The 17,618-nt window shown below is 32.5% G+C and overlaps 2 protein-coding genes across 2 annotated transcripts; both read right to left on the bottom strand.

Annotated features, from left to right (window-relative positions):
- Positions 1–8,003: 8,003 nt before the first annotated feature.
- LOC134273494 (uncharacterized) lies at positions 8,004–12,892 on the bottom strand. Its single transcript, XM_062755692.1, has 3 exons — positions 12,768–12,892; positions 8,905–9,119; positions 8,004–8,806 (listed from the first exon to the last, which is right to left on the bottom strand). Exons 1-3 carry the CDS (start codon positions 12,890–12,892, stop codon positions 8,004–8,006), a joined length of 1,143 nt encoding a protein of 380 aa, XP_062611676.1.
- Positions 12,893–12,994: 102 nt separating this feature from the next.
- On the bottom strand, positions 12,995–13,585 carry LOC134273498 (uncharacterized). Its single transcript, XM_062755696.1, has one exon. The coding sequence runs from the start codon at positions 13,583–13,585 to the stop codon at positions 12,995–12,997; it is 591 nt and encodes a 196-aa protein (XP_062611680.1).
- Positions 13,586–17,618: the final 4,033 nt, after the last annotated feature.

Raw genomic sequence — 17,618 nt, 5'->3', positions numbered from 1 at the left:
TACTTTATGTGGAGGAAAACTAAATATCACCGACCAAAATATTTGTTGAAGAAAAAATTTGATTACATACATATCTAATCAAAACAACCATTTCTTAAGGTACCTCCATTTTTTTTTCTAAAAGTGCTACTTGTTTTTATTTTATCTTTTTGAAAGCTCTGTGTAATAACACGACAACACCATATTTACGCTTCTCTTAATCAAATATTGATTGCATTCGAACTAGAATATTCGTTAAAAAAATACTTCCCTGATAGACTGGATTTTTTGCGTAGGGATCTTAGGTAAGTTTTAAAAAGGGCCTTCAATGCATCCTTGGACCAGTTCATTGGTTACTCTGAAATGTGGCACAGTTTAACCCATCGTCAAAATTCTCTACTGTGGTCTGCCTACTTTGATTGATATTAGTTCAATAGTCAAAAATTAATGTTAAAGCTGACCTGAAGTCTGAAAAGGCATCATTTTTCATCTTCGTACGACTTACTTCATTCCTGTACGCCTTTGTCCGCCATATTCTTCGATTCCACCATATTTATTTGAAATTTTTTGCTACCTGTACCTGATATATAAAGCATGATACATTTGTTTCTCTTGAGTGATTTTCTAGCCTAGCTGTACACATCTCCGATAGCATAGTTTATAGAAATCAATAAAACTGATACATGTTTGAAAAGTAAAACAACAACAAAAACTGGATTTATACTATTAACTATTTTTGAATGCATTTGTTGCAATGTAGAAAAACACTAACACGATATACATTCATGAACAGCAATAACCTTTGCATGCATGCAAGCAGGTTGAGAAAACTCATCGAACGCAGTGATAGAAACATTACCTGAATACTGCTTTTGTTACAGGGATGTGTACATGTCGAAAGAAATATCCTATTTTACTTTTATTGCAATATATGCATCTCAGAAAACATGTAATCCATTGATAACTCAACAGTAAAAAATTATCACTACTTAGCACTTGGACACACGTGGTCCATGCAGATCATTTTATTTAGTTATTGAAAATTTTAAAGGTGGAAATCTCACTGGTATTTTGGTTAATTGAAAAAAATGCAAATGATTTTTTTCCAAAACATAAATACACATGTTTAACTTTTGTCTGTAAATGTGGTAAATAGAATTTATTAACAAGGCTTAACTACATCAAATTTATTATATAATATGCATCATTACGAAAATTTCATCTTTAGAAAATATTTTCCAGTTAAAAGGAGGGGGGTAATAAAACATGCATAACAATCTCCTAAAAAGAATTTTTACAAACGTCTGAAAAGATGGGATTTCTTTACAATAAATTATTTTCAAATAGATATTATGGTTTTAATTCTTTGTAAATATAGACCTAATATAACTTGATTTAATGTTACTTATAATTTCATACACCATAAATGAGTTTGATTTTGTGGTACATGAATGATCAAATAGAATTGAATGTGAATAATATTTTTTGACATATAATATTAATGATTAATATTCAAAGCATAAAGAAAGGGAGAGCAAATATCGATGAGAATTCCATCTTCTACCTAAAATTAGCTTTTTTTATTCCTCGTGTCAATTTTTTTTTCCACATTTCTTACATGAGAAGGTATTTGAGAGAGGACCCAATGTTCCCATTCCTGTTATGAGTTCAATGTGCAAAAGAGTATTCAACCAGGTTCAAACTAGTTTCTAAAATTTTCTCTGAACTTTTCCTACAAGAAATTATTTTTATATAAGAAAAATAGACTGTCAGGCAGGGATACTTATATCCCGAAAGACGGTCTGTAACTACATTATTAAAACAGTCACATTCCTCAAAATGTACATACATTGTGGTCAGAGTGAGACATTTAAAAATATCTCAAAATCGGATTTGGCAAAAATGTTTGTCTTCCATGAATATTAAAATAACAGTCGTGTCAATTATTTCTGCCCCTCCCCCTCTCCTTGCTTAAAAATGCAAATGCTTAAAATTCAATCTAAACAGGGGACCGCCTTTCCCCGTGTATGCTAAAGAACGCACAAATGCATACATAATTTTTTCTCATTCTATTTTAATGCTTTTAAGTAATGAACTAGATGATTACCGTTTAACAAATTATATGGTTTAAATTTGAGATTAGTACTAAATTATCAGTTGTAATTGAAAAATGAATTTTGCGATTCAAAACATAATTTTCAGTAATATATACACAATTGATTAATGTAAAGAAATATAATTTATTCAATTTGATACAAAGAGTCAATACCCTTTGTATGTGTTTTGTATGAATTGTAAAATAATGGCCTAAATTAATTTTTCAAGTGTTTAAATTGTGATAGTTTTGTGTGGAAATGTGAATGTGCTAGTCTATATGTTGTCTTTGTATTTATATATTGTTATTATTTGTTATCCTTAATAATCTCTATGTCTTAAAATAAAAAAAAACAGAATTCGACCCTTTACCATCTTGCAGTTATCAAATTTCAAGAACCGGTTACAGTAGTACGATTAATTATATAAATTTTGAGTTCTATATTCATACTAATTTAAAGCATTTCAGCATGTGCAACTGCGTGATAAAGCCGCTACAACATGAACATGCATTTTGTTTCGTAGTCCATGTTTTATTCAGTAGAAGATGAAACTCATCTTATGTTATTTTAGAATATTTATCTTAAATTTTTGGTCGACTTTTTATAGCTTGAGTATCTCTGACATTTTATCTGTAAATGCTTGCACCATAGGAAACTCGATCTAAATTCAACAATCCATATGTACAAAACCATAGTAAAATTTGATTTCCTTTACGTATAAGAGTATAGGTATCGAAGAGTAGATTTGGATCATAGATACACTAATTTTAATACGAAAAGGACAAATTCAATTTTATTTTACGACAAGTTGTCTTGGGGGAAAACCGTCTAAAGCATTCTTGTGCATATGTAACCTGACGTAAATCCATGGCATCCAGTTTTCATGAAAAACATACTTGGAGATGTTCAGTGAGAATATATGCATGTAACATTTAAGTTCTTAAAAGAAATATAAACAAGCTTATTCTGAAAATCCGCGTTCCCCGCTTAAGGAAAAAGAAAAAAAATGAATGGATTTACTGCAGGGATGGGTCGAAGGGAGGCACTTAAAAAGGGCAAGCAGAGCCATAGGGGGTTATGGTATAAATATTAATAAAAACAATACAAATACAAAAAAATCAAAAGCTTCTTGAGATATCGCCGGAAATGAAGGTGTTACTCACATGCAAATAGTATCTTTAAACAACCTTGATCTTTTTACTTTAAAATCAATCGGGGTCTTCCTTAGACCACAAGGAGTTTTATAAAAATTCATTGTAAAAGCTTTAAGGTTCTCATGATATTGCTCGTAAACGTAAAACAGACAGATTTTTTTATCAATGACCTTGATCTGCATGTATAACTTTTGACTACAAAATCAATAAGGATCTTATCCCACAGGGAGTTGTGGAAAATTTCACAAAGCATAAAGGTTTCTTAAGATATAGCGTGGAAATGAAGGTATTACGGCAGACAGAGAGAACTACAGATAACAGACAACTAGACGGACGACCTGACGGACAGACAGACCGAAATTAATTTCATCTTTTTCAGTAGGGTACGATTACAATTTATGAAGTTTCTGGAACTATTGTTTGTCTTTAATACATATTTGATATATATTATACAATTATCTCTGTTTTTGAAGTCAACTCGATGATTTAGCCACCCGAGGAGCGCAATATTCACTGAACCCAAAAGGTGATATGCATATTTTTCTACGAAGCTGTCTAAATCATCGTATTGACTGAAAAAAACAGCAATAAGTGTTTGATTATATGTTTCAATGATTAAATGATACGACTCGTTACTTCTCTGCATTTGATGAAGTCCAAGCCAATTAAAAAGAGAGAGACAGAGTTCAAATTCAAATAAAAGTCGTATTACTAAATAATTTGAAAGAAGAAGGTATTGTTTCCATACAATTTTTGCCCTGTGATTTTCTAAAAAAAAAAAAAAACATAGGTAATCAAAGATTACGAAGCTCACCTCGACGAATGTTATCAGTTTAAGTAATGCAAATCCTACATCATGTTTTCTTAATATTTAGTATTCATCCCGACAACAATATTCTTGCAAGTTGTGCTTAACCCTCTATACACATTTCTATGCGTTTAGTGTGAAAAACATGTATTGTGTAAACAAATATTCATAACTGTTAAATTTACAGATATCAAAGACTTCAAGTTCATTCGGATTGATCTGTTCCCAAAACTTTAACCTGGTCTCTTGTATGGAAAATATAGGTCAGATCCAGCATCCCAAGCAAGTCTGATAGTGTCCATCCTAAGATGCATCATCCATGCAAGTTTGGTTTAGCTAGGGCTTATAGTTACTTGGGAATGAAAATGTAGGTCAGATCCAGCATCCGAAGCAAGCCTGGTAGTGTCCATTCTAAGATACATCATCCATGCAAGTTTGGTTTAGCTAGGGCTTACAGTTACTTGGGAATGAAAAATGTAGGTCAGATCCAGCATCCGAAGCAAGTCTGGTAGTGTCCATCCCTAGATACATCTTCCATGCAAGTTTGCTTCAGGTAGGGCTTATAGTTACTTGGGAATGAAAATGTAGGTCAGATCCAGCATTTGAAGCAAGTCTGGTAGTGTCCATCCCTAGATACATCATCTATGTAAGTTTGGTCCAAATAGGGCTCATAGTTACTTGGGAATGAAAATGTAGGTCAGATCCAGCATTCGAAGCAAGTCTGGTAGTGTCCATCCCTAGATGCATCATCCATGCAAGTTTGATTCAGGAAGGGCTTATAGTTACTTGGGAATGAAAATGTAGGTCAGATCCAGCATCCGAAGCAAGTCTGGTAGTGTCCATCCTAAGATGCATCATCCATGCAAGTTTAGTTTAGCTAGGGCTTATAGTTACTTGGGAATAAAAATGTAGCTCAGATCCAGCATCCGAAGCAAGCTTGGTAGTGTCCATTCTAAGATACATCATCCATGCAAGTTTGGTTTAGCTAGGGCTTACAGTTACTTGGGAATGAAAAATGTAGGTCAGATCCAGCATCCGAAGCAAGTCTGGTAGTGTCCATCCCTAGATACATCATCCAAGCAATTGTGGTTCAGGTAGGGTTCATAGTTACTTGGGAATGAAAATGTAGGTCAGATCCAGCATCCGAAGCAAGTCTGGTAGTGTACATCCCTAGATGCATCATCCATGCAAGTTTGGTTCAGGTAGGGTTAATAGTTCCTTGGGAATAGACCTGCTCCAAAAACTTTAACCTGGTCACTCATCTGGAAAATGTAGGTCAGATCCAGCATCTGAAGCAAGTCTGGTAGTGTACATTCTTAGATGCATCATCCATGCAAGTTTGGTCTGGGTAGGGCTTCTATAATTCCTTGGGAATGAACCTGCTCCAAAAACTTTAACCTGGTCACTCATCTGGAAAATGTAGGTCAGATCCAGCATCCGAAGCAAGTCTGGTAGTGTACATCCCTAGATGCATCATCCATGCAAGTTTGGTTCAGATAGGGCTAATAGTTCCTTGGGAATGGACTTGCTCCTAAAACTTTAACCTGGGACGCCGACGCTAACGCCAACGCCAACGCCAGGGGTATAGCATAAGCTCATCTCGACTTCATCGAGGTGAGCTAAAAATGAACCTGGTGTAAAATAATTGAAATTCAATGCATTTTTCTCGCATGTGTTTTTAAATGCTAATTAAGACGTCATAAACATATGCATTTTCCCGTATTTTCTTAAAAAGTTGCAGACGACACCAATTTTCAATGGAATTTTCTTTCAGATAACATTGTTCACAGGCATCACCCACAAAGATCTTGAGATATGTGATTTGTTATTGAATTTTGCACAAAAATACCAAAAAATTAACGAGGGCGACGGCTGTGGACACTGTTTTCTAAAGGAAAATCACCCTTGAAATGTGCCATTTTGAGGCTTTTCTGTTGAAAATAGAGATATGCTTCACAATAATGACGTCATATTTGCAGAATGGTAAACCATATTCTTACCTGATTTATCAGAGTCATTTATTTAACTAATTTTTAAGCCATTTTTAAAACTTTTTGATTTTATTACATTTTTAGGGCGCAATAAAGCTAAAACCATACCGTCTTCTTATAAAAATCCAATTTATTTCCCATGAAAAAAACACATATTGTCAGACTGTTTTTAAAGATAATTTTTGAAAGCAAGGAGGATAATCATGGGAAACGTTAAAAAATATACGTTCAGAAAATGTTTCATGGAAAGGGGGTCCCCCGTCACCCGTCTAACCACCCACAATTGTATAATTATTGTAAATTAAATAATCTTGAATATTATGTTCAAATGACATTAAGTCGGTAGTAGATAAAAATGCTTTTTAAATATATCTGTATAAATTTGGAATTTCTATGTTTGGATCAGGAAAGAGAAAATAAATCCTTATATTCACCTGGAAAGTCATTTTTTAGTTGAATCTCAGCAAATCAGAAAGATAAAAATTATGCAATCAAATAAAAACGCCATTAACAAGATTGAATAATTATCCCAGTATATCAGATAAACTAACAATTGAATAGAGGACACGCTAATTTAAAGTAAAAAAAATCAAATATGTTGTTCTATGTCAACAAAATGTCGTTCTTGAATTATGTTATAAATCGAGATAACCTTATTAAAGTCCGTGTGCTTTAATCAGAAGTCCTCAAATCAATGTTAATTCTTCACCAGTCAATGGTATAATCATGGACAAACATTAGAATCATGTATATAACATGTTAAAAATTCTTCAGGTGATATTATAACTTATTTTTAATTCTTACCTGTTTTAAAAGTTAAAATCAATCAGACTTTACTTCAAGCACTACGAATTAACCCATTACAATGTACCCTGTAAAGCGCATGCGTTGTCTTATTAAAAAAAAAACCGTGTTATCTGCTGTTAAGGGGATTGGCAACGTTTCTGGTTTATGGACAGAATTATACAGTAATCGTTCATGGGTTTCCAATGTGCATTAACAGCAATAAATGACTTTATCAGCACACCTTTCCATGCTCAAAATTAAAAAATATGCTCAAAATTAACATTTGTCATTAATATTGGATCCAATGTTAAATGAGAAATATCTTAAAATCATTATTTTTAAAGGAGCAAATTTTGAATAATGAAGATATTTAATTAACAATTTTATGATACATTTTATTGTATGTTAATTTTATATTATTTCCTGATAAAAATTAAGTATTTACCAATATTTATATGGATAATGTACCTCTTTATGCTTCTGTTTTCTATTTAGGAGTTACTGCCCTTTGTCCCACTTTATTCAACTATTAAAAAATTAACAAAGACAGTTGTAAATTGCACATTTAATTATACCCCTGCTCCAAAGGAGAGGGGGGTATACTGTTTTACCCTTGTGTGTCTGTCTAGCTGTCTGTCTGTCTGTAACAAATTTTTGTCAGTTTTCTCAGCAACTACTAATCTTGAAATTTTAACACAATCCTCTCTGTTGTATGCCATATGCTGGGATTAATTTTTGTTCGAGTCCAATGTCAACTTCCTGTTTATCCATGCGTCTGTTCATTTCAGACATAACACATTTTTGACGCAGTTTTATCAGCAGTTACTCATCATAGATGCTTGAAATTTTAACACAATCTTCTTTGAGGTATGCCATATGCTGGAATTAATTTTTATTCGATTCCGATGTCAACTTCCTGTTTATGGTTAATACGTGTCTGTCCGTACCATACATAATAATAATTTTTGTCACAGTTTTCAAAGCAACTACTCATTACAGATGCTTGAAATTCTAGCACAAACTTTGTTGAGGCATGCCACATGGTTGGATTAATTTTTATATGAATTTGATGCCAACCTCCTATTTATCTGTGCATCTGCCTGTAATTGAACTTGTGTATATTAACATGATAGTGTATATTCACATCAGAGCGGGGGTATTATTATTTAGCACTGGCTCAAAGACTTCTTTAGTCACTCAGGCTTTTAAGGAATACACATATGTTTCCAATGATTTTCTTATTGGATGTCACCCTTGCTTTGCCGTCATGTGTTCTCTCAGAGAGCAACTGGAACACCCCATTTTCAGAGTCTCTTTTATCAGCTGGTAAAAGATGCGGTAAGGAAAGTCCAGACTTGGCGATACGCGTCATCATCATTTTAGAAATGACTTTATTTTCCACTAAGCATATTAGTGATGAATTGTTTTTCTGCACTTTCTCATGATACTGAATAATACTGATGTAAGAGTCAAGTGAAAAACTGTGTTGTAGAAGGAGATCCTCTGAGAAGGCCTGAGAATTTACAAGTTGATGAAAAGATCTTGCATCAGATGCTGCATCATGTGCACAGTAGTATGTTTGAAGGAGATTTTTAACCAAATCAGTCTGTTTGTAGGAGGAGAGTCCGGACACACTTTTCCTAAATAGTGGAAGAGTATCAACAAATCCTTGAATAACTTTCCCAGCATCATCCTGTAGTTTGTTTCCTACTAACGCACGACAAAAGACATTTGCATCAAATCTAGCATTATGAGCCATCAACACTACAGACTTGTGAATTGAAGACAACCAATGTAAAAAGTTCCCAAGTCCTTCACATTGGGTTGCTGCTTGAATTGGTTGACCATCTTTATACATCTGGTTCCTAGCAACAGTAAGACCAGTCAGAGCAATAACACTCGTCGAAATTCGTTTGGAAGGTAGAAGATACTCGCTGAAACTGCATTCCTCTGTGTATGTTGCCCCAATTTGAGTAATTTCACAATCTTGACCTGTGTATTACAATGACATAAAAAATTGATTAAAAAATTAAATTAAGATTATATTATTTCTAAAACCTTCAAACGCAATATTTTTTTACAAAACGTACCAAGTCCAGTAGTTTCCAAATCAAATGCTACATAAGCATAATCCATTCCAGGTTTAACCACTGTACAGGTTGGTTCAGTTATAGGTGGTGGTATTTCACAGACATCATCACTGCATATGTTGTTATTCATGTCCACACCAGTTTCATAAGATACTCCTTCTCTCACTTCACATGTTTTCTGATGTTTACTTTGTTGCTCCTTTTTCTCTCTCCTTCTCACTACTGGCTTTTAAAACCCCTGTCCGTATGGAAATCCACTGTCTTTCTCTCTATCCTACAGCATTTTCACGGTAATCTACAGGATATCTACAGTATCCTACGGTATGCTAGCTCTGTATATACAGTAAATCTCTGTATGCCACTGTATGTATCCCCAGCATGCCACAGTTACATACAGTAGGCCCCGATACGCCTACAGTATGCCACTGTATGGCTACTGTTTCCTACAGACAACTACGGTAAACCACAGTATATGCCACAGTACGCCCCTGTATATGTTCATTGAAGCAAAAAGAAGAAGTTTACACACTCCCAGAGCACTGTACGGTTACCTAAGATGTGGGATTGTCAATTTAGTACAAAGAGTTACTTACCTAAAAAAAAATTTTGAACATTATTTTAAACACATGGTAGTATTTTTTTTAAGTGTTAAGAGACTAATTGTGTTCTTTTATAACTCTGAAATAACTATGAAATATTAATAAATTGTTGCTTCAAAGAATATTTATCTATCAATTTTTAAAATTAATTATTTAATTATTCTTTCAAATGGTTTGATTTATTACTTAATTTATTTATTTTGCAAACACCTATTTAATCCATAAAATACTTGGAGTGACTTTGAATTTAAAAAAAAAAACACGACCGAGGTAATTCTGAATTATGGAATATTATAGTTTTTAAAATTGATATAGTTTCCTTGAAAAAATAAATAAAATTAATTAAATGAAATTAATCATTTTAAAAACAAATCAATCTATTTCTTGACAAATACAGAGCTGCATAGTAAACTCGGCACAAAATAAATAAGGTGAGGTGGAAAGTGAAAATTAACTAAAATAAATGACTTTAAAAATACAAAATTAATAAATGAACTAATTATTTGTTTTATTTATTTATTTGTTTATCAATTTATCTACAAATACATAGATAAACAAAATAAATAAAAAATTATTTATTCATTTTGTAACTGACAAGACAACAAAGTGATAAAATATACACCCCGCCCCAATTGATTTTTTTAGTTTTATTTTCATGTGAAAATCATTTCTCCTAAAATATGCTACAAAGTATTTTTTGAGCATATAAAAACAAATTCCAATAATTTTACGTTCATGATGGATATCAAAATAATCGTCAGATGATGCACAATATTAATAAGTCAATTGCAATTTCATATTTTTACTTTGTTTTGATTTTAAAAAATCGGTAATCAAAACCCTAACACGAGTATGAAAGAACTTCAAAGCCATTGATTGTTTACAAGGGACATGGGGTACACAGTAATGACACCTATTGTCTTTTTTTTCACTGACCACTATACCTTGTTTATTTTGTTACAGAGAGCGACTGTGTCCTATCTAGGGCTGTTTGAAATAACATTTTCTCTTTGTGAGAGAACCGGTTTTTTTTCAATCAAAACAAAATAAAAGTATCAGAAAAGCCTTTGACGGATTAAGATTGTGCGTTATGAGACGATTATTTTGATATCCAACACTGAAGTGAAATAATTAAAAGTAGTTTAAAATGCTTCAAAAAGACTTTGAGAGACATTTTAGCAGAAACTTGTTTACATTAAATAAGCCAAATAAATCCAACTTTCGGGATTATAATTAATTAATTTACTTGTATCGTCAATTTAAAAAATAAATAGATAAATATATTGTTCTTTTAACAATGATAAAATATGTGCTTTAAATCAGTTTTATTTATTTATTTTCTAACAATTTTGTGTAGTCAATTTTAAAATTAGAATAAATTATTTATTTTATTTATTTACCATTTATTTGTTTCTCTAACACCGATTTAATCCATAAAATACTTGGAATGGCTTTTTGTACCTGTACATGTTGGAAAAAAATTACACACACACACCTTCACAACAAGAATAATGCTGCTTATCTAAAATAAATAATTTTTAAAATCAATTCAATAATTGATTTTACATGGTTAGTGAATAAATTGATAAAACAAATTTACAGGACGTATTTAATCATTAAAAAGAACAATATATTTATCTTTTTATTTCTTAAATTGACGATGCAAGCAAATTAATTAATTATAATCCCGAAAGTTGGATTTATTTGCCTTATTTGATGTAAACAAGTTTCCACTAAAATGTCTCTCAAAGTCTTTTTGAAAAAAAATTAAACAACTTTTAATCATTTTATTTCCGTGTTGGATATCAAAATAATCGTCTCATAATGCACAATCTTAATCCGCCAATAGCTTTTTTGATACTTTTATTTTGTTTTTGTTTGACAAAAAACGGTTTTCTCACAAAGAGAAAATGTTTATTCAAACAGCTGCAGAGTGGACACGGTCGCTCTCTGTCACAAAAGAAACAAGGTATAGTGGTCAGTGAAAAAAGACAATAGGTGTCATTACTGTGTACCCCATGTCCCTTGTAAACAATCAATGGCTTTGAAGTTCTTTCATACTCGTATTAGGGTTTTGAATACCGATTTTTTAAAACCAAAACAAAGTAAAAATATGAAATTGCAATTGACTAATTAATATTGTGCATAATCTGACGATTATTTTGATATCCATCATGAACGTGAAATTATTGGAATTTGTTTTTATATGCGTAAAAAATACTTTGTAGCATATTTTAGGAGAAATGATTTTCACATGAAAATAAAACTAAAAAAAATCAATTGGGGCGGGGTGTATATTTAATCACTTTGTTGTCTTGTCAGTAATAAAAGAAATAAATTAATTTTTATTTATTTTGTTTTTTATCTATGTGTTTGTAGATAAATTGATAAATAAATAAGACAAATAATTAGTTCATTTATTAATTTTGTATTTTTAAAGTCATTTATTTTATTTAATTTTCACTTTCCACCTCACCTTATTTATTTTGTGCCGAGTTTACTATGCAGCTCTGTATTTGTCAAGAAATAGATTGATTTGTTTTTAAAATGATTAATTTCATTTAATTAATTTTATTTATTTTTTCAAGGAAACTATATCAATTTTAAAAACTTTAATTTTCCAAAATTCAGCATTACCCCGGTCATGTTTTTTTTTTAAGTTCAAAGTCACTCCAAGTATTTTATGGATTAAATAGGTGTTTGCAAAATAAATAAATTAAGTAATAAATCAAACCATTTGAAAGAATAATTAAATAATTAATTTTAAAAATTGATAGATAAATATTCTTTGAAGCAACAATATATTAATATTTCATAGTTATTTCAGAGTTATAAAAGAACACAATTAGTCTCTTAACACTTAAAAAAAAATACTTCCATGTGTTTAAAATAATGTTTCAAAAATTTTTAGGTAAGTAACTCTGTGTACTAAATTGACAATCCCACATCTTAGGTAACCGTACAGTGCTCTGGGAGTGTGTAAACTTCTTCTTTTTGCTTCAATGAACATATACAGGGGCGTACTGTGGCATATACTGTGGTTTACCGTAGTTGTTTGTAGGAAACAGTAGCCATACAGTGGCATACTGTAGGCGTATCGGGGCCTACTGTATGTAACTGTGGCATGCTGGGGATACATACAGTGGCATACAGAGATTTACTGTATATACAGAGCTAGCATACCGTAGGATACTGTAGATATCCTGTAGATTACTGTGAAAATGCTGTAGGATACAGAGAAAGACAGTGGATTTTCATACGGACAGGGGTTTTAAAAGCCAGTAGTGTCTCCTTTTGAACTCAACTGTGTTTTCTCTTTCTCTTGCCTTCTCTCTCTGTTGGTCATAATCCTTTGAAACTTTTTTGGTAATTTCTCCAGGAGATAACATCACAGACTGACACACCTGTAATTAATATATACATATTCAATGGAATTTTCAAGAAAAAAAAACAAAATGCAAAAGGTCATGTAATTGTGGATCTATTTTGATTCATTTTAAAATACTCACTTCAGAAACATATCCATAACCCAGGTTTTTTTGGGCAATGGCGGCTGCAACTCGATAGTCATTGCTCTGTGACCCAGAGTAGAAGTTGGCTTTAGGTGCCTTGCTGGAAACTGTATTGTTCAGACTCTCGTTAGGCTGAGAACTACCTAAATGGGTTAACTTATCAGCTTCACTTGCGTATTTATTCAGCAAATCCATAACGGAAGTCTTTAAATTTTCATCACAAAGGTACCTGCTGTAGGGTAGGTTTTTGGGTTTGTACTTTAGTGGGTTCTGCAAATATTCACACCATGAACCACAATAAGAATGGTCTCCAAATACATGTTTACCTAGTGCCAATAAATTTGTCTTCATTTTATCCGCATCTTCCTGATGTTGTGATACACAGTATCGAAAACATTTCGATAAGTGTGCAATTGTTTTTGGTGTGGGCTCCTTGAAATTCCTTGCTTTCCTGAGATCATACAGTTTATTGGTAAAGTCCTTGAGAAGGTGATTTCTATCATATTGCTTTTGTAGGTCAGGTTTTACTTCTGCACGGGCTCTGGATATCGTTGTTGAGTCGTTGTCCATTATGATAGTTCCAACACTTATATCATTTCTTTCCAGATTTTTTAACATGGAAATGCACATATCTGCTTCCATAGCCTTCGAACTACCCAATTCTTTCTACAATCATGGTCTTCAACACTGCATCCCCTCTTTGTTGCAAGGTCACACTTTCTACAGTATTTATTTCTAGTTGAAAACGCAATGCAATTCCCAGTTTTCTTTCCAATGAAAGAAGCATGACCTGAAAAATATATATAAATATAAATTGACCATCAAATTCTATTAACCCTAAGAATAACAGAGAAACAAATTATGTCTGATTCAATTAATTATTACTTCATTTTTTTTAACTATTGAAAATGCTAGAAAACTTTATAAACATACTCAGATATTTTATACTACTTGAAAAAAAAACACACATACATGTTTACATTTTTTATATAAATTTCTCCACAAATGTTTTCTCAAATAGGAATGCAATTTTTTTCCCCATGAACTCAAATAATGAACACGAATACCTCATGACTTTAAAAATATAATGAAATCAATTTTTAATTATCATTCAAAATCATATAATGTGTGATTTGTCATCATATAAATAATATAAACATATCAAATTAATCTGATATTTGAAAAGTCATGAGGTACATGACTACAATACTTCATGTTTGCATATATTTATAATGAAGCATGAACACACTTCATTTAGATAGAGAATAATACATACCTTTTTCCATATCACATCCTGTATCAGCCCGAGACACCAATATCAGCCAGAGGGCCAAAGGCCTGAGGGCTGATATTGGTCGAGGGCTGATACAGGATGTGATGTGGAAAAGGGTATGTATTAATATGTTTATTACATACTTAGTTATAAAATACAGCATACATTAAGTTGAGAAGCAAGTAAGTAAATAAGCATGCATGGACTTCTTACATACATGTACATGGTCTTTTGTCTCATACGATTTGGGTTTGATCCGTAATTTAAAAATAATCTATTACATGTATTTGTAAATTGAGATAAATTAAGATTAACCTTATTTTCAAAAAGTTAAAATTAAGAGAATATGAGCCCACCAAAAATTGTGTATGATAATAAGTACTGTTTTGTACTCTATTGACGTCACAATAGCCATATCAGCCCTGCAGGGCTGATATGGGTTTGCAGGGCTGATAACCTATATCAGCCCCGCAAATCCATATCAGCCCTGCAGGGCTGATACGGCTATTGTGACGTCAAGCATATCGAACATGCAAAAATCCTGTATTTATTACTAACTATGTAATAATTATATAATAGTGTTGCATTATGCATGTATTATGCCTAAATAGTAGGCAGGGTTTGACACATGGTGCACGAGCCGGAGGCGAGTGCACTATGTGTCAAACCCTGCCTACTATTTAGGCATAGTACATGCATAATGCAACACTTTTGTTATTATTATGCTGACTGTTGTAATTATTTATCCGGCAATCCATTTGAATTTTTCCTGAAAATATCGGTGCTTACACAGCGCACTTGCAAGAACTCATTCAAAATCTTCATGCTAAAATTGGTTGCATGCTTAGTTATTTTGGTTACTAGTATTTTCTCTAGGGATTTTCTGTCCCAAAGCAACTCATCTTTATTTTCTGTTTTGTTAGTAAGACATTTGATTGCAGACGACACGTCGATTCTCATTGATAATTTTCTTTTCCATCCTTCAATCAAGCGTCATATAAAAAAGCGTTTCAATGACCCTGTGAAATAAGTTTATCTAACGATCTGTATGTAATTAGTTTGATACTTTGTTGTACACATTAATCTAAGGTTCCTTAGAGTAATATAACTGTTTTCAAAAAGAATATTTGTCTATTTTCTCCTTCTTGTGTAAATTGTATAAATTAAGATTATATATTTGATAAAATTCCAGCAATCAGTGATCGTCTCTGTGGCGTAATCGATAATGCATCTGACTGACAATCACATGGTCGGGAGTTCGATCCCAGGCGTGTGCATTGCAGAATTTTATTCAGTAAATAATGCCGTGCACTATTTCGGCATAGTATGTTTACGCTATATAAATCCTTAGACCACTATGCGAGAATAGGAGGGTATGGGTTATATAGAGACAAACTGACAGGAAGCATAATAATAGATAATAAATTGCTTTCCTTGGTTGTTAGTACATGAATTAATGTTGCAGCTATTGCAGAAAAAATTACATACCCCGCTTACGCACTGCGCCAGGTTATGTATTTTTCGGCAAGAGCTGCGACATTTATTCTCATACGTTATTTTTCTTTCGTATCAAAGTGTTCACTGGAAAAATACTTTCTTTAATGAATTAAAAATATATAATTGCTAACAAAAATTTTCTTTTATAATGTTTGCTAATTGTAGAGGGTATACAATATATTTATCATTATAACAGTAACTTGATCCGAAGAGTTGTATCACATTTCATTAACAGGTCTTCGTGTCTTGTTAAATCTGATCATTTGCCCCTGTCAATTTGTCTTGATACGACTTTTCTGATTACGTTACTTTTATAATAATAAATATTTATATAGAAACAGATTGTTATATATCATAGAGTGAAATTATAAATATGAAGTTATTTATTTTGCAAAAAAATACCAGAAAGACTACTGTAATTAAGATTTCCCTGATCCCCGTTTTTGCCAACCACCATCAAATGATGCAGATACAGGAGATTCTCTGAAGCACAAAATAATGTATAATAAGGTAGACAGTGTACAAATTTATATCTTGTAAGTGTAACAGAAACTTCCTATATTCTACAACTGTCCATTTGTCTTACTCTGTCAATTCTCTCTCTCTCTAACAGCAGCATCAGAACAGCTGGAATGAGCAATTTCCTCAACAGCCTGACCTATTTCCCTCTCTCTTTTCTTGAGTGTTGTTTTGGAACAAGGGGTATGTTCAGTGTAGACAATAGGTTGGATACTTTCCTTTCTCCTATACCACTGTGCAGCATACCTGAATTGCAAAACAAGTATGAAAAAAGATGCTGGAGTACTTTTCAAAAACATATTGTGTCATTATTTAAAATATATGATTCCAAGGTATGTCAAACTAACATCTACATTAATAAAGTTTTATATATTTATTGAACAATATTGTTATACATTTTACTGCACCCAAAGCTAACTTAGTGTTCACATCCCACGTTTTTCTTCCCCACTGCGATTCCTTTGGCGAACTATGTCTTTTGCCCGTTGGCACAACTGTCATTCCATCACACAGTTGACATCTGATGGTCAATAAGCTGCCTAAACCATAACGTATCTCATGCACTATATTTGTAATGTTTAACGGTATAGATGAATGGCACACTGAACATCTTTCACAGAGTTCGTCCACAAGAAACCCCAACTCTACAATCCGCCTACCCTGCCCCCAATTTGTCTCTATTCCATAGTCATAACCCCCCTCTTCTTCTTCCAATTCATCACTACATAAATTGTTACTATTTTCTGTACCATTATTTTGTGACATACTAGTATTTCCATCGTCGTCTTCTAATAATGGCACTGGCTCACTGACACACTCAATATTTTCACACTGACTTGCAGGTCTCAAAGAATAAGAATGGTCATTCACAATCTTCCTAACATTGTTTTCTATAAAGCAGTCGATTCTTCTTTTCTTTGATTCTGATATATATCTACCTGTTGAGACAGAACGGTATCGCTTCATCGTTTAACTGTAATAGATATGAAACTTCAACATCACTTCAATCCCGAATGTTTTTCAGCTGTTGGTTACAGACTACTAATTTTACCCCTATTTCATTGACCACTCAAGTAGTTCCAGTTTAAAAATAGAGGTTTTTTCTTTAAAATTCTTTGGGGTGTTTATGGAGTAGAAAGCGGTTATTTTTGGGCATAAATGGAAAGGAGAGGGTCTGAAAAAAAATATAAAAATGATAATAATGGGAAATTTTGCTTTTAAGTGCGTAGTAGGAAGGGTGTAAAGAGGCCCATATTTACCCTTTCCTCGAAGAGAAAGTGAAAAAAGCAGGGTAGGGGTTATTTGCGATGCCAT

The sequence above is a fragment of the Saccostrea cucullata genome, unplaced genomic scaffold (assembly GCF_032062105.1).
Source record: "Saccostrea cucullata isolate Sc308-1 unplaced genomic scaffold, CSIRO_AGI_Scuc_v1 ctg1311, whole genome shotgun sequence".
In the NCBI taxonomy this organism is placed as follows: Eukaryota; Metazoa; Mollusca; class Bivalvia; order Ostreida; family Ostreidae; genus Saccostrea; species Saccostrea cuccullata.
This window is presented reverse-complemented; position numbering and strand designations above follow the sequence as displayed.

Bases quoted from the DNA above. Each gene is read 5' to 3' on its own strand.
- LOC134273494 (XM_062755692.1), bottom strand. From the start codon at position 12,892: ATGTTATCTCCTGGAGAAATTACCAAAAAAGTTTCAAAGGATTATGAC. The intron at 9,120-12,767 runs GTCCGTATGAAA...GCCAGTAGTGAG, and splicing joins TACTGGCTTTTAAAACCCCT to AAGGAGAGAGAAAAAGGAGC. The intron at 8,807-8,904 runs GTACGTTTTGTA...TGTAATACACAG, and splicing joins TTTGGAAACTACTGGACTTG to GTCAAGATTGTGAAATTACT.
- LOC134273498 (XM_062755696.1), bottom strand. From the start codon at position 13,585: ATGGACAACGACTCAACAACGATATCCAGAGCCCGTGCAGAAGTAAAA.